Source organism: Colobus angolensis, unplaced genomic scaffold (genome assembly GCF_000951035.1).
Source record: "Colobus angolensis palliatus isolate OR3802 unplaced genomic scaffold, Cang.pa_1.0 Scaffold210, whole genome shotgun sequence".
NCBI classification, from domain to species: Eukaryota; Metazoa; Chordata; class Mammalia; order Primates; family Cercopithecidae; genus Colobus; species Colobus angolensis.
In genome coordinates this window covers 3,010,953-3,030,706 of record NW_012115267.1, presented here as the reverse complement: position 1 = coordinate 3,030,706, position 19,754 = coordinate 3,010,953, and the positions used below count along the sequence as shown (strand labels likewise).

At 42.0% G+C, this 19,754-nt stretch overlaps 1 protein-coding gene and 1 long non-coding RNA gene across 3 annotated transcripts in view; one reads left to right on the top strand and one right to left on the bottom strand.

The window, feature by feature from the left end:
- Positions 1-3,082: 3,082 nt before the first annotated feature.
- LOC105512382 lies at positions 3,083-9,787 on the bottom strand. Its single transcript, XR_001001838.1, has 3 exons — positions 9,736-9,787; positions 7,785-7,886; positions 3,083-3,371 (listed from the first exon to the last, which is right to left on the bottom strand). It is a non-coding gene; the product is annotated as an uncharacterized LOC105512382 (long non-coding RNA).
- Positions 9,788-9,919: 132 nt separating this feature from the next.
- The window catches only part of PINX1 (PIN2/TERF1 interacting, telomerase inhibitor 1), a 74,591-nt gene continuing 64,756 nt past the window's right edge, over positions 9,920-19,754 (top strand). Inside the window, exons 1-4 of one of the 2 annotated variants that reach the window (XM_011942819.1) lie at positions 9,920-10,075; positions 15,032-15,141; positions 16,598-16,690; positions 17,825-17,903. In XM_011942819.1, the coding sequence (XP_011798209.1) occupies positions 10,057-10,075; positions 15,032-15,141; positions 16,598-16,690; positions 17,825-17,903 (301 nt within the window). In that variant the 5' untranslated portion in view covers positions 9,920-10,056. Of the gene's footprint in view, positions 10,106-15,031; positions 15,142-16,597; positions 16,691-17,824; positions 17,904-19,754 lie in introns of both variants that reach the window. The other variant, XM_011942818.1, reaches the window with a different exon arrangement.

Genomic DNA, 19,754 nt, shown 5'->3' with positions numbered 1-19,754 from the left:
TCCAGCCTGGGCAACCGAGTGAGATGCCGTCTTAAAATATTTCTTAAATAAAAGAAAATGTAGGGCAAGCAGAATATGGCAACGAAAGCATTCAGGAAGGTCAGGCGGTGACAGAGAACGAGTGCCATGACGCTGGGAGAGATCTTTGGGATTGGAAGGGACCAGCGCACTTTGGAAGGTGCCTATATCATGACATCTTCACTCTGTGAAGACTGTGAAAAAGTGAGGACTTTCCCACCCTCGGTTGCAAAAAACGGTGTTTTGTAAATCTCATCCTCCAACAGAAGTCAAATTTTGGAGTCAGGAGGCATCCCAGTCATCACTGGCTTTGGGTGTGCCATGCAGAGTTGGACTTCAAAGAATCATTTGTTCTGTGAAAAAGGAAGTGGCTCCAAGCAAGAGCTGACATCAGTGAATGAAGCTCTTCCCTTCACTGTACGTCGCTATGACCTGGACATGTGGTGTTTACCCTCATGTATGGTTTCTGGTAAACCAAACTGGAGCCCATGACCAGGCTCAGCGCCTAAGTGAGGCTGCTTCTCTGCCTTGAGTCTAACTCCTTCCCCAGCTGGCTGATCTATACACCTGCCACACTCGTACTCACAGACAGGGAGAGAGGTGGCAAGCAAGATGGGCAAGCCTTCCCAGAGAGACAACTCTGGCTCAGCCCATTCCTTTTGCCATCAGAGAGAAAGCCACATCTAGGTGTGTGGCTTGTGACTTTTGCCACCCACAGTGACTCTGACCACTAGAAAATGTGGTACAGTTGGTGTCTTGGAATCTGACCCCATCAATTCAATACATCGTTAATTGTCTAATGGAGGAGTAAGCTGGAGGGTAGCCCACAGAATATGTCTTCTTAACTCCACCCCAACTTCTCCCAAGCTACTAAAAAATATAAAATGTGGATTAATGGCAGAGCAGAGCTGCTGCAGACACACTATGTGCACCAGAAGCCAGAGCATCTACAGAGGACCCAACTGTGGCCAACCGAGTGACACTTTCAACAGCTCCACATTCACATAGGCATCCCATAGGGGTCAAGTGGTTTCCAAAATGTTGACAGATTTCTGTCATGAGTGCTTGTAATGGGTTTCCAGCATGCCTTGGAGTGAGTAGATGAGATGGAGTTAAATTTCCAGGCAAGACACTTATGTCCATTTCATGTGCAGACCACACTTTCCACAGTTGCATACCCCTTTTCTCAACTTAATGAATAGGAGAATTTAAGCTATTCTGATATAATAAAGAAGTAACATGGGATTTTTACTATTTAAAAGTTGCAACAATATAGAAATGCATACTGTAGAAAATAAAAGTCTTCTGTAATGTCTTCCCCTCCTCTGCTGAAAATATCAGTATTAACAATTTGGAATAGGGTCTCCCCCAGTTTTTCCATGCATATACTAAACCATATATGTATGCATATATAGACTATTATATATACTTTTTTCTATTTAAAGGTGGGATTTTAAAAAATGGGGTGCTACAGTTTTGCAAATGGTTTTGACTTAATATCTCTTGCAACAAAGTTTTGAAAAGGGACTATGTATAAATTAACACTGTATAAATACAAGTGTTCTAAAAGACTTATAGAGATTTCCTTAAAGTAGTGCCTGATGCAAGTATTTGTACTCTGTGGTCATGGCCTCCTCTTTATCACCCGCCTCAACCAGCAATAACCCCCAGCTAATGATGTAACAGGTCATGATTCTGAAGGGTTCTCTGTTCAAAGAAACTACCCCCAACCACCCAGGAGTCTCTCATCTATTACCTACATGGGCATCAGTTGTGGACAGATCAAGACAGTGGCCTTGGTGTATAGTTAAAAACAAAACAAAACTGTGTGCACTCAAAACAGGCACATCATGTACTGAGTTCCTTCTCTGAGCCAGCTGCTGTCCTGAGTGGTATATATCACTTCATTGAATAGCAATGCATGTATTGTCTTAGTCAATTAGGATGCTATAACAAAATACCAGAGAGTGGGTAACACAGTCTTATAAACAACAGAAATTTATTTCTCACAGTTCCAGAGGCTGGGAAGTCCAAGATCAAAGTGCTGGCAGCATTGGTGTCTGGTGAGGGTGGAAGGGACAAGACTCCCTAGGATCTCTTTTATAAGGCATTAATCCCATTCATGTGGGCTCCACCCTCATGAATTAATCAAGGTCCCACCTGCAAATACTCTCACATTAGGGGTTAAGATTTCAACATGTAAATTTTAAGGAGGAAACCAATATTCCATCTATAGCATCTATAGTACCTTTGAGGTAGGTACCATTGCTATTCTTACATAAATGGGGAAAAGCATAGGAAATTCAGTAATCTGCCCAAGGTCAACAGCTGGTAAGTGGCAGAGGAAGACACACAAAGAATATGAAGAATAAGAGATGGAGCAGATTAGGCACCAAGAGCTGCTTGTAATTCTCAGGGCACCTGGCAGTGCCCCCTTGCAGTATCATGAGGCATTCCATGTGCTCACAGCAACCCCATGGATTAGCAGATGAGGAATCAGAGGGGACATAATTGCAAGTGTCCGAGCCAGATTTGAACCCTTAACTTTGGAGCTCATTCTGTTAATTATTGCACGAAGGCAAATCATTATGGGAAGGACAGACTATACTCACAGAGCTCCACAGGCTGTGGAGTGCTTACCTGGAGGGCAGCAGAAGCTAGAAAGAAAGCTTTAGAAGGGGTCAGGGAGAGCCAACAGTGAGGCTCAGGAAGCCTCCTTAGATGACTCCAGAATGTCCACCCATAACCACCAGGGTAGAGCCCCTGCCTGATATGATGCTTTCTCACTTAGGATAGGGGTCCTTAGCCAGCAGTGCAAGTCTGGAGATCCTCTCAAATGGGTGACTAAATCAGTCACCATCCCTCTCTCCTTTCATCATCTTGACTTCCACCTCGTCCCTATACCTTCCTTGTGCAGCTATCTGTCTCCCTGCCTATCCCCACTGCCCTCTCCTCTGCCATCAGCTGTCCCTGAAAACACTTTAGAATATAAGAAACTAAAGTGTCACTATCTCACTCAAGGGTTAGGGAAGGCTAGTTTAGGACAATAAAGAAAGCGGTTATAAGACAGTGGGGAAATCAGATTTTTCTTTTGACATAATAATGCTAATTTGGATTCCTCGGTGTGATTTTTGATGGTTGGGATTTACAGGTGTTCACAGTCCTTTTGAGATGGCTACAGCTTGATATCATACAACATTGACAGGAAGTATGACAGAGAAGGAATCTCAGGCCGGAATTGCTGCCAGGAAGCCAGAAGGCATCCCTGGACTGCGATCAATATAGAGCCTTCTTTTCTTCACACTGCTCTTGGCTAGAGTCTGTCTTCTTTGAACTTCTATAATATATAGAAACTGCATGAGAAGACAAGAAAAATGATTACAGGAGCCCTAGGGGATGAGAGCTCTGAGTTGGCATTAATTGGGCATAAGACTTTAACAAAAGCACTATCACTGACAAATTCTTCTGACCCAGAGACACAAGCAACAGAAAGTTGAGTTTAAAGCAGACTGCAGGGGCAAACAACCTCACAAAAACTGAGACTTTGCCCCCAGGGGATGGGTAAATACAGTCAGAGAAAGTGAGAAGTCTCAGGGGCTGCAGGAAAAACCCTCCATGGAGTGATGAGCCTTCTGTTCTTTGGGCAATAGCAACTGGATTGATACATTTGGGGAGTGTATGCATAAGCATAGGAGAGGTCTTCCAAAAGTTTGTGGAAAAGTCATATTAGGCATGGATTTCAAATTTTTTGCACCAAAATATACTTGTAATAACTTGTTATAACATGTGTGAACATGATCTAGTTTGAGGCACTAAGACATCAGTTTGAAAGAGCCCCTTTCAGAGCAACCTGAATTCTGCTAAAATTGAAGCAAGAACAAACACCAAAATTGTGGTGAAGCTTGGGTGGAATGGTGAAATCACTGATACTTTATAAAAAGTTTACGGGGACAATGTCCCACAGAAATAATCAGTTTACAAGTGGATAACTTACTTTAAGAAGGAACAAGACGATGTTAAAAATTACGCCTGCAGTGGTAGACCATCCACATTAATTTGCAAGGAAAAAAGTAAGCTCGTTTCATGCACTAATTGAAGAGGGCTAATTATTTACAGGAGAAACAATAGCTAAACCATAGACATCACAATTGGTTCAGTGTATACAACTCTGACTGAAAAATTAGGGTTGAGCAATCTTTCCATTCAATGGGTGCCAGAACTATTATACCCAGATCAGCTGCAGACAAGAGCAGAGCTTTCAGTGGAAATTCTAAACAAGTAGAATCAAGATCCTGAAGCACTTCTTCGAAGAATTGAAACAGGAGATAAACCACAGCTTTACCAGTACAATCCTGAAGACAAAGCACAATCAAAGCAATGGCTATCAAGAAATGGAAATGGTCCAGTCAAAGAAAAAGTGGACTGGTCAAGAGCCAAGGTCATGGCGACAGTTTTTTGGGATGCTCACACACAAAAAGATGCCACAGGCTGCATCAGTTTTCTTTAGGCAAATTAGAGAAATAACCCAAAATGTTGGCAGGGGAAGGGTGCAGGAGAGACCTACAGCAAATACCAGTGGCAGAATTAGCTTTGAATACATGAAAAAAATGCTCTCCTCTTCCTTTACCCTGCCTCCCCCAACATCTACAATATACACAAATTACTAAAATTCAAGATGCTCTTTCAAATGTTTAGTTTTTTTTTTTTTTTCAGCAGCAGTCCTTCAGAGCACATGATATTTTATTTTTCTGCATCATGTCATTTCAGGTTTATTTGTCATCACTGAAAAAAAAAATTGATTCTGTAACTGCCTGATCGGTTTCTCTTGCAGGCTACCCAGATAGACCTGGTTTATCAAGACAGGGGAATTGCAATAGAAGGTTTAATACATACAGAGCCAGCTAAATGGGAGACTGGAGTTTTATTATTACTCAAATAAGCTGTCCCCAAAATTCAGATACTGAAATTTTTATACAATAGTTTGGCAGGCAGGGGGCTAGGGAATGGGGAGTGCTGATGGGTTGGATTGGGGATGAAATCATAGGTAGTTGAAGCTCTCCTCTTGCATGAGCCACTTCTTGGGTGGGGGGCCACAAGACCAGATGAGCCAGTCTACTGGCCTGGGTGGCTCCAGTGGATCCATCAGAATGCAGAATGTTTTAGTCTATTATAAAATACCAACCTTAGGTTTTATAATAGTAATGTTATCTATAGGAGCAAATAGGGACGTTTGTAGTCTTGTGGCCTCTGGCTGCATTACACCTGAGCCATGGTGGGGCTGTTTCAGGGAGCAGCTGTTAGCATTCATGTTTTAAAATTAAACTATAAACTAAATTCCTCCCAAAGTTAGTTCAGCCTACCCCCAGGAACGAACAAGGGCAGCCTGGAGATTAAAGGCAAGATGGAGTTGGTTAGGTCAGGTCTCTTTCATTGTCATAATCTTCTCACTGTTACAATTTTTGCAAAGGTGGTTTCAATTTAAAGGCAAAATTTGGTTTGTTGACTTAAACCCTTTACAGTTCTAATTTGCCAGTTACAGATGGAATGATTCCACTTTTTGAATACTTGACTTTTGTAAGTACTCACAGCTAGTATACAAATTGTAGATCATTTGAAATAGTCAAAGAGTATTAGGAATTTCTGCTTCCGGCCATGATAGAGTAAAGAAACTGGATTTACCCTTTCATCTTCACTACAAAGCTGGGAAAAATAGACAAAACAATGGTTTTGAGGCATTGAGCAAAAGGCAGTGAAGAACTGCAATTCTAACAATTTGGTAATAAAGGAGGTGAGCCCTTTGATAGCCCTCATTTCTGGCCTGAAGAGTTTACAGGCTGTAGCACAGGGAGAAGGAACTCAGACAGAACCTGGAGGTCTCACTAAGCTAGGGGACAAAAATCCTAGAAATCTAGGATTCTTGGGGCCGAGTGTCAGAAAGAAGAGAACTATACCAAGGGAAACTCCAGATATTTGCAGAAGGGTCTCCTCAAGTCTTCAAATGAAGATTTAGCAGCACTTGCACTGGAGGAAACTAGTGGGAAAGAACCACCAGAGACAAGCAGGCAGAAAAATCCCCAGAGCTCGCACAGAGCCAAAAGAAATTTGCGTGTCCCCAGTGGAAATAATTTCTAAACACATGGAACATCAAGCTGAATCTTCGATAGGGTGCTGCTTTAATAGTGGGACCAGATTATAACTAAACTTAAAGACGATTGTGGGCCCATCTAGCAAAGCTTACACAAAAGGCTTGCAAAGGCCACATTTTCCCCAAGGGGAATGTATCCCAGAACAAAATATTTAAAGGAATACAAAAGCCTTCAGCCCCCAATAAAGTAACACTCACAATGTCAGATGTAAAATAAAAAGGTTACCAGGTGTGAAAGATGCAGGAAAATATGACTCACTTCCAGAAAAAAAATGTACCAAAAAAAAAAAAAGCATTAGGAAGATCAAACAATAACTCATAACCTTACCGACTAGAAATGGTTTTCAGTTAAGAATTAGAGTATTACCTTTTAGACTTTAATATGTATTTTTTAATTACTGATATTAAATGAACTATGAATGATCAAACCATTGGTACAACTTGGTGTCCTAGAGATTTATTTCCTCTTTACGTATCTTAAGCACTTTCTCATGTGTATTTCGCTTTTCTGCTTGTAAAAACCAACACTCACTTGGCTTACCTTATGTAATGGGAAGTATATTAGAAGTATGAAAAGGAAATATGATTCTCAGCTAAATGAACCAAGGGAGGAAAAAAGATAAATAATTGGACTTCACAGGGAGTGAAGGACCAAGAGTGCAGCCAGGCTCTGAAGGCAAGTTTGCTGGGGCCCCAGGGCCTCTCCAGTGCCTCAGCAGAAGCTGCTAGTGAATAAGTGTTCCCTCTGATGCCCTGCCTTTGGGAGACCTACCCCTCGTTATCTTAGTCTTCTTCTCTTCGTACATCTTCTGGCTTTTTCTGTTGTACAGAATGGCTTCTGGCCTGGATCACTCAAATCTGTCCTACATGCCTGATTAGTGTTGCCTATTCTAGAATTTCATATAAATGGAATCATATACCATGTACTTCTTCCACTGAGCATCATGTTTTTGAAATTAATTCAGGGGCCAGCGAAAGTTTTCTTAAAGGATCAGACAGTAAATATATTAGGTTTTGGGGGCCACACAGTCTCTCCCAAGTACTTAGTTCTGCTGGTGTAGCCAGAAAGCAGCCAAACAACAGATAAATTAATGAGTGTTTATCTATTGTTTAGCCGTTTTCTGGCTACACCAGCAGAACTAAGTACTTGGGAGAACCAACTACCTGAGTAGGGGAAAAAAAAAAAAAAGAGAACCTACTTTACCCTTGAGTCCATTCATACCTTTGCTCATGTCATGGACCGTTATGCAAAGAAAGGTCTGTGGAACATTGGTATCCACATCTTTAGTACTTGTTAGAAATGCAGAATCTGGCTCATGCCTGTAATCCTGAAACTTTGGGAGCTGAGGTGGAAGGATTACTTTAGCCCAGGAATTTGAGACCAGCCTGGGAAACATAGGGAGATCCTATCTCTACAAAAAATAAAAATAAAAAAATTTGGCTGGATGTTGTGGCACATGCCCGTAGTCATAGCTACCCAGGACACTCAGGTGGGAGGATTGCTTAAGTCAGAGAGGTGGAGGCTGCAGTGAGCCATGGTTATATAATTACGCCTCAGCATGGGCAACACAGTGAGGCCCTGTCTTAAAAAAAAAAAAAAAAGGCAGAATCTCAGACTCACCCTAGGCCTGCTCAACCAGATGTGCATTTTAACATGATCTCTGGGTGATTGGCATGCACAGTCATGTTTGTGAAGCATTGCTCAAGGGAGCCTGCTAAGAGACTGAAGGACAAGATGGAATGGGTTACATTGGATCACCTTCTTTTCACAAGTGCAATTTCCACTCCCAGCTGGCCATTTAAAATACAAACAAGATTCTGTAATATTTTTAAAATCCCAAACTTAATAATATTCTTTTTCAGTAGATGATCTCCATTAATATTTCATAGCCATACAGAATGCTGGGGTTGAAACAAAATTTGGAAACCATCCTGCATTCACCAAAAGGCAGAGTCCCTTTTACAATATTCCTCTGTGGCCTCTAACTGAGCATTTCCAGGAGACACCTCATTGTAACACAAGATCCAACGATAACTCAACCATTTACCACCTGAACCATGGCAACAGGCCATAAATGTCTGCTTCAATCTTTCTGACCATCTTAGAGACAAAATCACCTTTCTGAAATAATACACCAACACAGGAGGTGCTTGAAATACACTGATTTCCCGACCAATACAGTGTTCTTCATTCTATATATCTACCTTCCACTCTCTCTGGCATAATCAAATAGATCGGCTAATTATCCTAAGATTTTTGTGATCCTGCCTACCTGAGTCCAACGCCCTACTTTTAACCTTGTTCCCTATGTCACAACATCACAGTTTCCCTGCCTTGGCTGGGAAGATTCCATTCACTTGCCTCCCCTCACCCTCGAGTATTCACTGATAGCTATAAGCATCCTTTTGTGTTTCTTCTAACTTTTAAGAAACTAGAGTTTACCTTTTTTGTACAGATTCCTAGTTAAAGGGAGAATTTCATTGTAAACAAGAATCTAGTCGTTCAATTGCTTTTCTTGGCATCTGAGTTGTCTCTTTTTACCTTCCTTTTATGTAGGAAAGGCTTCTGTGTGCACTGTCACCCGAAGTTTATTGGAGAGTCACTCATCCAAAAACATGTGTCTACCATACTTAAAAGTGTTATTGCTAGGATCTCAGTAGAACTCCCCCGGAGACAGGGACACTTTAATTAAATATTGCAAACATCTATGGAGCCTTACCAAACTCACATTATTTTGCGAGGTGCTGGTACGAATACAGAAATGGATATGATAAAGGCAACGTTCCAATGTGTGCACTGTGGTGGAGAAAATAAATAAAATCTTTGCCTTGTTGAAGGCATATCATTATTTAAAGAGATACTATTTTCCCCAGAACTAGTTACCTGTTTAAGTTTGGGTCCCACACAAAAACCGATAGATAGCAGATCTATCTTCTGGTATCTAATATCTACCTATTATCTATCTATCTATCTATCATCTATCGGGTCCCACACAAAAACCGATAGATAGCAGACCTATCTTCTGGTATCTAATATCTATCTATCTATCTGGTATCTAATATCTATCTATCTGGTATCTAATTATCTATCTATCTATCTATCTAGTCCCACACAAAAACCGATAGATAGCAGATCTATCTTCTGGTATCTAATTATCTATCTATCTATCTAGTATCTAATACCTATCTATCTATCTGGTATCTAATATCTACCTATATATCTATCTTATCTATCTATTATCTATCTATCTATCCATCCATCCATCCATCCATCTATCATCCATCTGTTTATCTCAGAAAGCAGGTAGGGTATGAAGAAGAGATGGGACAACACAGTACAAAGTCCTCCCCTCCAGCCAAGTTTTTCAAACTCCTTGTCCATACAACATTGATGACCCTAACTTCAGCTCTTTACACATTTCTTTTCCCCGTGAGGCTGAGCTGCTTGAGGGCAGGTCACGTCTTTCCACTACCCTCCTCGCCCGTACCTGCGGCTTCCTGGTGGAGACCCTACAGGTAACCCACGTGAGCGCGTGCTCCGCGGCAGACACGCCCAGGCGGGCTTTACTCACATCCAATCACTTAGTACGCACACTCCCTCCAGCCAATGAGCGAATACGTACTCCTTTCTCCACCTCCCGCCGGGCGGCCACCGCCCCCTCAGCCCCTGGTTGTCCCGTCACCGCCCCAGGTTGCCCCGCCCTGCTCCGCCCTATCACCGCCGCCCGCTCGAGGAGCGAGTCGCGCGCCACTGACGTCACCAGCACGCGCCCCGTCCGCAGCAGACAGCCTGCGAGGGAGTTACGCTCGTGCGGATTCTCCTGGAGTCTCCTGCCCGCCCAGTGGCCGCAGTCACCCAGGTCCAGAGGCCGCGGTATCACAGGCTCTCCGACATGTCCATGCTGGCTGAGCGTGAGTGTCGGAAGCAGAGGCCCGACTCGGGCGCGTCGGTGAAGATGCCGGGTGACCCGCACGGCAGTCCCGAGTGACTGGGAGCGCGGGTTCCAGGCGCGCCTGGCGCATGGGGTCGGGGGACCGGGGAGCCGAGCCTGGCTCTGCTTGTCCTGCTCGCCGCAGAGCTCCCCGAAAATTGGCCGCGGGTCTGCTAGTGAGAAAGACCGCGAGTGTCTCCCGGAGACGCCTTCCTCACAGTCACCCTGGGGCGCGCGCGAAGTGGGTCAGAACGCCGGGTCCCGGGCCTGGCCCCGCCGCCGCCGCCCTTTGTGGGGACCCGGACCTCAGTTTCCTCAGGTTAAAAAGAGTAGGTTGAGCAGAAGGATCACTTCAAACTGTAATCACATTGTCCAAGATGTCTTGGACCCAGAGAAAGTAAAGCAAAGGAGTTAGAAGTCTCAAATACGGGACGTCAGCCACTTAGGAGTGCAGGGCTAATGCGTAATTCTAAATGAGATCGGCGTTTTTGATCTTGTTGGCCACAGCGCCCGGTCCTGCCTGTTTACCTTTGACATTTACCTTCACTTTGTGGAGCCGGTGAAACCCCTGTCTCTGGAGAGGCTGTTGAACTTCTGAATCGTGCCTGCAGCTAAGGTCGCTTGCCACCAGATGGCAGTCGTGCTTTGATCTTGAAAAGCGGGTCCTTCTTGTGCGTTGTACAGGGAGCAATGAACAGAAACAGCTTATTTAACAGATCACTCAGACCAGCGCAGGGATTTTGTGAAATAAATGCTATTAGCACTCTCTTTTCTAAGAGGATGGAGGACTAGGAGCACGAAACAAAATGGGTCAGTCACCATCCCGGTTTTACAGGGGCAGTGGCTATGAAAATATATTTTACAGAAAAAATATATTTTCCTTATTACAAGGAAAATAATTTGCCCCTAGTCATTGAGCTAGAAAATGGCAAAATTGGTCCAGTTATCTCTGTATGTTTATATTCTTGCCAGTAAGACCAGCGGAGACCCATAGAAATGAGTATGTTTTAGACTGAACCCGTGGGTTCTATTTTTTCACCAGTGAAAAATGAGGAGTCAGGATTAGAGCCTAGATAGCTAAGATCTCTTCTGGTTTTCGTATTTGATGTTTGCTCAATTCAGCATGCACTTGGCGACTTTGGCCCTAATTCTGCTGTTCATTTATGTCTGTTCCTTTGATCGGTGTTTGTGAGGCCACTAAAATCTTCTCTTACTATCTTTATCTCCAGGTGGCCTTGAATCAATGCGATGGTGAACATGAACATAGTTGGAAAAATCTGAAGTAGAGAGGTGTAAAATGCTATTTGTAGACATCCATCATTCAGATTGCATGATTTCAAGAGAGTGTTTTCAGTTCTCCTTTCCCAACGTTATTCCAAATTGTCAAATCCTTGTCATTATAATATGTAACATTTTGTGTTTTTTTTTTCCATAATTTGCCAAATGGGTATAGCATCTTCTGTAATTAGATATTTAGAATTGGTGTTGTTAAGAAGAAAAACCTTAGACAAATTAAATAGTTTGATTGAGCAAAGAATGATTCAAGAACTAGGCAACCTTCAGAACTACAACAGGTTATAAGAACTCCAAGCCTATGCTGTCAGGCAGTGTTTATGGACAGTAAACGGAAGTGAGGTACAGAGACAACTTGGTTAGGGTTACCGCTCTGATTTGCCTTATTTGAATCAGCTGGCTGCCTGTGATTGCTGCTCAGCTGCTGTAAAGGATTGAGACTCAGTTATATGTTAAAAGAGTATACTCCAATGATAGGCTTTCGCTTCGCTTAAATTCTAACGTAGGTTGTAGTTCCTTATGAAAGGACTCAAGTACGGAGGCCTCGCCAGGCCAAATTTAATTTAGTGTAACAATTCGCTCCTTCTGATCAACCTCTGAATTTTGAGAGATTGTTTAAAACTTCTGCTCCTGGCTCTTGGGACTCAACACGCCCTTTAGAGTAAGTGGGATCCTAGCATAAGTCATGTGGTATTCAGCTGTTGTGTGGATGGTTTTTATTGGATTTGCCCAAAAGTATCCCGACAGATCCATTTACAGTTAGATCTCCACATAGGAGTACCTGCTAGAGGATGGTTAAATACATCCCAGATGGTGATTCTGCAGATTCAGGGCATTCTACCTGAAGTCCAGCGCCATGCTGTAAACGCTGCTATTCCAGATCGTGTCGAGGGTCCTCAAGATCATCCCGAGATTCAGCGATGTGCTGGGCGATTCAGTCGCTTGACTCATCATGTAGTCGCACTCACTGCTAAGATTATTACAGCAAAAGGATGCAGAACAAAGCCGGCAGAAGGAAAAGATTTATGGGACAAAGTCCAGAGTAAGGCAGGCATCAAGCTTCCAGTGCCCTCCCCCAGGGAGTCACACATGACACGCTTAATTCCTCCAGTAGTGAGTTCTGACAGTAAATGTGGAATGTTGCCCACCAGGGAAGCTAGTGAGAGACTCAGTGCCAGGGATTTCCTGGGGGCTGGTCACATAGACACCCTCTACCTGGCAGGCACCAAAATTCCAGGCTCCCAGAAGGAAAGCAGGCATTCAGCATAAACCATATCATTTGTATAAACAGGAACAATGAACCACTCTTATCAGTTCTGCGAATGGTGGGAACCCTTGGGTTCCCTGTTATAAACAGGCCTTTCAAAGGATAGCAGTCAGGCCTGCTGTGTTAGTGAACAAAGCTGAGATCTGAGCACAGAACAGACTGTGGCATGAGAATTACAAAGGATTTGTAAAAGGTGAGCCAATTGGAAGAGCTCAGAGGCAGTCTTTTCCTTACCATGATTTTCCACACCTGGAAACTTGCATGGCATTAGAGCCGGGAAATGTTCCAGGGAAGCAAGGTTCTGGTCAAGTAAGTCTGGGAAGCATGGCAGGCCTGCTCTGGCCTCCCCTAAGAGGATCTGCACATTTGCATAGTAAAGTTTCCAGGAGATTCTTCAGTATTTTGTTTAACCCAGTGTTAACTCATTTTCAATGGGAAACTGCCCCCGCTCCCTTTTAACATCCTTGTTTGGAAACACTGGTGTGATCCCATTGATTGAAGCTAACTGCCATTTCCCCGGGGGAGAGGAACTGACCTCAAATAGCTAATCTCTCGTGTAGGCATTATCGTTTGTTTTATATAAGTATGTATCATGAAGCGTGTGCAGTTCTTATTGCAGAGTGTGAGCTTATTCTCAAAACTGTCTCCTTCATACAAACCCTAGTCAAAGAACCCTGGCAAGCACTGCACAGACACATGAACTCTGACACCCTGACGCCAGCTTGCATGTAGAATACTGGCTAACAGGCTTCTCTCTGGTGTGTTGTTCATTAGCAGAGGCAGTGTTATGCTGAGTATTTGCCAAGATAAGTGAAGTGGTAACTTAGATGGAACATTTTTGGGTCACCTTTTTTTTTTTTTCTGCAAAACACTACAAATTCGAGCCCAGCTTGTTTTGCTTTGTTAGGTGGCCTTTTTTCTGCCTGTGTATTTGTAAAGGGTTTCCTGTTTTTGCTGGAGGGTGCATAGTTATGGGCCTCTATTGATTTTATGTGTGGCACAGTGAGCCCCTTTGCCAGGGGGTCGTGTTATTTTTTAATTATGTGATGAGATGGGCAAGGTAGGAGGGGTTGTGTTGATGGTGAGACAATGTGCTTATATTGATGTGGCAGATAAATGGTAATGACACCTCCAAATTTCTCATTTGGCCACAGTCTACTTTTGGGTTTCATATTCTTGTTCTTTGAACCTTTGGAGTTCTTTATTTTTGCCATAATTTTCCTTAAAACTACAGTGATAAACTTGAGTTCATAATGATCAGTAATTTATATGCATTAAAAAAAGTTGCTTTGATGAGATTCAAAGCAGTTCCCTTAATTCAGTTATACTCCTTCCTTCCTTTTTTCCTCTCCCTCTTCTTTCCTCCTTTCTTCCCTCTTTCCATTCTTCATGTTTATTCATTTATTCCATTCGCATATTGATTGAGTGCCTGCTGTGGGCACAGTGATTTTTTTATTTCTTACAATGAAGCCTCAGAAAAAAGACATGAATATGAGCCCTAAGGAAATGATGGTCTAATGGGAAACCCGAAAGGTGGATGTAAATAGCTCTAATACAGTGGATGTTAAGAAACAGGTGAGTGATTCTAGAAGTTCAAAGGGGAGTCCGAGGGCTTCCGGGCATCTCTGTGAGAGGGATGGAGTTGTTATTTTCTGTAGGTCACATGTGTGGAGGGTGCGGTTGACTCTCCCCAAGAGTGTAATGACTATTCTGTGTTGTGGATTAAGAACATAAGCTTTGAAGTCAGTAGGACCAAGGTTGGTTTAAAGGGTCTGGGTTTTGCTTGGGGATGTTGGGCAGATTTCTTTCTCTAAGCCTCAGATTTTCATATCTGCCAGTGACGATGGTACAATCCCCCCTCGTTGGGTTACTGTGAGTCTTTATTATGCGCAGCATTTGGAGCAAGTCTCAGGTTGAACAATTGGCATTTATTATTTTAAGTGCATCTTTGGTATTGCATATTATTTTGTATGTAGTCACGCATGGCAGTGGAAGCTGTAACTGCTGCCCGTACCACTGCTGATGGTGATGAGGACACTGGTGTCCACAGGTGCTTTCAGTTGTGCTGATGGTGGAGTATGGAAGGCGCAGCTCCAGTGTATTGAGTATTTGCTTTGCCACATTATGAGGGAATATTTCAATTTTGATCTTAAGAGGTCAACTTATATGTCTAGAATGTACATTTATTAGGGAAACCAGGATAAATGATCCAGTCTGTTAACATTCTGTTGAGGGTTGAATTAATTTCTGTATTGTAACGTATGTCATATTTTACAAACATACATAAAATACGCAAAGTTATGCATGTGTATGTTTGTGTGGTATTTTCCAGGTCTGAAAGGTAGTGCATTGCTGATGATGCTTTTTCATTTCTAGGTCGGCGGAAGCAGAAGTGGGCTGTGGATCCTCAGAACACTGCCTGGAGTAATGACGATTCCAAGTTTGGCCAGAGGATGCTAGAGAAGATGGGGTGGTCTAAAGGAAAGGTATTTTGGAGAAAAGCAGAAAAAATCTGAGCTATGAAAAGAGATTAGAAATTAGGGGAAAACTTCCTTCTTAGGAGACTGGAAGAAACTTATGCTTTGGATCAGTAAGTGATTTTGATCCAAAATAAAAAATTGTTGTGACCTTATGATGATAAGTTAGGATTGAACATAAGTGTCAACTGTCTATCATTTAAGCTGCCATGCTTAGCATCTTTTGTAGATTGTGCAACTAGGGCTACATGCTTTTTTCCCTTTCCATTTGTTGTGACTCCAGTAGAGCTTCTGCTGATATCTCTATACTTAAATGGTTCTTGTTGAGGTTGTTAGTGATCTTTAAGTGCCAATCCAGTGGGGCCTTGTTTTGTTCTCATATTATTTCAGTCCTCAGTGGTGCTGGATGTAATTGACTACTCTCCTTGAAATACTTCTGTCTTGGCCTCCACAGTACTGTTGTCTCTTCTGTTCTTCCTTTTAACCTCACTTGCCACTCCTAAATTCATTGCTGTCTGTTCTTTCTGTAGACTTTGATTATTAGAGCTCCTTGAGGCTCAACCTCAGGCCCTTTTTTGCACTCTGCTGCAGTGATGTCATTCATTCCCTTGCAACACTTTGGATTAGCTAAAGTCTGGGAACCGTCATTTTTCTGTATCTAGTCCAGTTCTGTCCTCTGAGCTCTAGATTTGTAAATTCAATAGCCTACTTGATATTTCCACTTGAGTAAGCATCTCAAGGGTATCATTTCTATTATAAAACTCTTGATTCCCCCAAAAATATTTTTCCCACGTTTTCCCCATGTTTCATACGTGGTACCATCTGCCGCTTACACAAGCCAGAAACCTGAGAGTCATGCTTGGTTCCTCCACCCTCTCACCTCCTGCACCCCCAGTCATCATTCTTCTCCATGCAGGGCAGTGCTCTGCTTCAGCCACTGTCATCAGTTGCACTCATTGACTCGTTAGACTCTCAGCTGCCTCCCTTCCTCCCTCCTTTTTCTCTTCTGGCCCATTTGCTATACAGCAGGCAAAATGATCTTTTAAAATATGGAAATTAGATCATGTCATTCTTAAAAGACCAGTGGTTTTCCATTGTATTTAAAATAAAATCCAAATTCCTCCCATAGGTTATGTGAGATCTAGCCCCCTCGTCATCCCATTTCCTTCATTCCTTCGTTTGCGGAAGCTGCCCGGGTGCCTCTGAGGTTTCCCAGTACACTGAGTTTTTCCCACCCAGGGTCTTTGCACTTGATCTTCCCTTACCTGGAAAATCTTACAGATAAGTGCTCATTGATACAGAGGACTTAGAGTCCTCCCCCGTGTTGTTTTGTGAAAGTATTTAATGGAGAGAATCATCAATTCAGAACACCTGCCACGGGCACCTGTGAGTTTTGTAGTAGTGCTCTGCTTCTGAGTATCAGTGAGAGGCATGTTCTAACTCTCTTTGTGTTTAATCTCCACAGGGTTTAGGGGCTCAGGAGCAAGGAGCTACAGATCATATTAAAGTTCAAGTGAAAAATAACCACCTGGGACTCGGAGCTACCATCAATCATGAAGTGAGCAGCAGTGTGCCTCCTGGGTGTCTTTGCATAATTGACTTTAGTCTTATAAATCTAAAATTTTAGTCCAGTCAGTTGATTGATTCATCTGTTTCTGACTGTTGGTGCAGCATTTCATTTTATTCACATTTCCTCTTGAACACTGACACTTTGAATGCGTGGCACTGTAATTCGAAGTCCGTGGCCTACCGTGCTTTTCATTTTTAGTATCATTGTTCCCTTTTGCAAAGTATCTAAACTGGGAGTTTTCTTCCTCAGTTTTTGCAGCCAACAGAATCTGGTAGGAAATCTGGAGAATTACTTTAGGTAAATTGAATTACTTTGGTTAGTTCAGTATCTCTGAGTAGTGGATTGGCGGAGCTAAAATTTTTAGCCACTAAAGAAAGAGTTTATATAAGGTTGATTTCAAATGTAGTTGTTGAGGGAGAGATAACACAGATATACGTATTTTCTTAGAAGAAGCATTGCCCAGTAAACCTATTCTGTATTGCTTTACCTTAAGTATTCTTAAAAATGCCTAAGAATGTGATTAGGCAGATTGCTACATTGAAACCCTGCTTCCCACTGGTTTGGGAGATCTTCATTCTCTTATAAAATAATGAACTTATTAGGTAACCACCTTACAAATGGATGCTCATTGATTCAGGGGACTTGAGGTCCTTCCTCCTCCCCTTCCTCAAGAGTTTTGTAAAATTGGAGTTGATGCAAGTAATTAGAATATTTTAATTTCTACTGAGCAAAGAAGAGCGTTTCTGTGTCTCTCATGGTTCTTGTCCTGTGAACTATGGAATTTCCCCTAGTGAGAAAAGAACAATTTCATTGTGTTTTACTTTAACATTTAGCACACACATTGCCTGTTGATTCTTTACTATAGAGTGACTTGATTGATAGTCATTCACTTTTGAAATCAGGCCTTAAGCTTCCAGGAAGCCGCTTTTTAATACTGACCTGGATAAAGAGCATTTTAACTTTATATTATTTCTTGAATCCACTTAAATTTATCAAATAGTATTTTGGTAAAACATTTAAAATTTCTTAACCACTGGATTTCCTTGATTCTAAAATATATCATCTCAGTCAGTGTAAGTAAACGACAGGCTTACCTCTCATTCATTTCTTTGATATTTTCAGGACAACTGGATTGCCCATCAGGATGATTTTAACCAGCTTCTGGCTGAACTGAACACTTGCCATGGGCAGGAAACCGCAGGTAGGGAAATTGGATGACATAAGCTGTCAGTGAAAATATGTTTATCTACTTTTTGTTTTTTGCTTTTATTATTTTTAATGGATACAATTCTATATATTTATTGAGTACAGTGTGGTACGTTGATACCTGTGCACAATTTGTAATGTACACATGTGTTGTGTTCGTCAGCACAATTAGCATACACATCACCTCAGACATTTATTATTTCTTTGTGTTGGGAGCATTTGAAATCTATTCTTCTAGCTATTTGAAAATATACAGTAAAATATTATTTACTATAGTCACCCTACAGTGCTATAGAACACTAGAGCTTTTTCCTCTTATCTAGTGGGACTTTTATATCCATTAGCCAATCTTTAGCTATTCCCACCTAGCTATCCTCCTTACCTAGCTCTAATAACCACTATTCTGCTATCTACTTTAATGAGCCCAACTCTTTTAGCTTTTCCATGTGAATGAGAATGTGCGATATTTATCTGTGCCTGGCTTATTTCACTTGGTGTCCTCCAAGCTCACCCATGTTGCCTCAAATGGAAAACGCGCATTCTTTCGTAAGGGTAAATAGTATCCCATGGTGTGTATGCACCACAGGTTGTTTCCCTGTTCGTGTGTTGGTGGACACTTATTTTTATTCCATGTCTTGGCTGTTGTGAACAGCGCTACACTGAACGTGGGTTTGCCGGTACCTCTGCAACACGCTGATGTCCTTTCCTTTGGGTCATGCCCGGGAGTGGATTGTTGGATCATATAGTAGTTTCTATTTTTAACTTTTTGAGGAGCTGCCATACTGTTTTCTATAGTGACTACATCAATAGTGCATAAGATTTCCAATTTCTCCATATCCTTGCCAATACTTATCTTTCATATTTTTGATAGTAGCCATCCTAATGGGTGTGAGATGATGTCTTGCTGGGATTTGGATTTCCATTTCCCTAATGACCGATATTAAGCATCTTTTCATCTGCTTATTGGCCATTTTTATATCTTCTTTGAAGAAATGTCTATTTAAGTACCTTGCCCATTTTTAATTGGATTTTGTTGTTGTAATCTGCAAGCATTTTTATAAACATTCTAGTTTATAAACAATCTATTTCTTGTGTATCATGTGTGAATAATCAAAAGATATGTGATAGATTGAAAGAGAATTTTGTGGAGTGAAATAATGAATTAGACTTGAGTTCAGCAAATATTTATTGAACTGTGTGCTCGGTACCAGTTTAGGTGTGAGGATCTGCAGAGGTATCAGGCACAGTCCTGCTTGGATGTACCTAGCAGAATATGCTGGTAATTACCTGGTAAAAATCACAGCACACATCTAAGCATAGGAAGGTTTATTGCAGTGCTGTGTGTGGAAGTGAGCCCAAAAGCATGAAGGGAAAGGTGCTTTGTTGGTACTTTTTCTAACCAGATTGAACTTTTTGTTGGAATGTGTAACTTGGACAGTTTTCCTTATCCATAGGATCATGATTTTGAAATATCCTAACAGTTCTGTGTGTGGTCCTAATATGAAGGACAATAATTCATTAGCAGAAGAAAAAGATAAGGAAAATGTTTTCTGAAAATACTGAGTGACTCATATTAGGAAATGCAGGATCTATGAAGTAGTAAAGTTCAAGGACACTATTCCTTACTAATTATACACAGAAAACATCTTGATATTTATGATCACACTTGAACTCAGTAGAAATACAGATAAGAATGTAAGCTTGGCTGGGCACGGTGTAATCCCAGCACTTTGGGAGGCTGAGGCAGGCAGATCACCTGAGGTCGGGAGTTCGAGACCAGCGTGACCAACATGGAGAAACCCCGTCTCTACTAAAAATACAAAATTAGCCGGGCGTGGTGGTACGT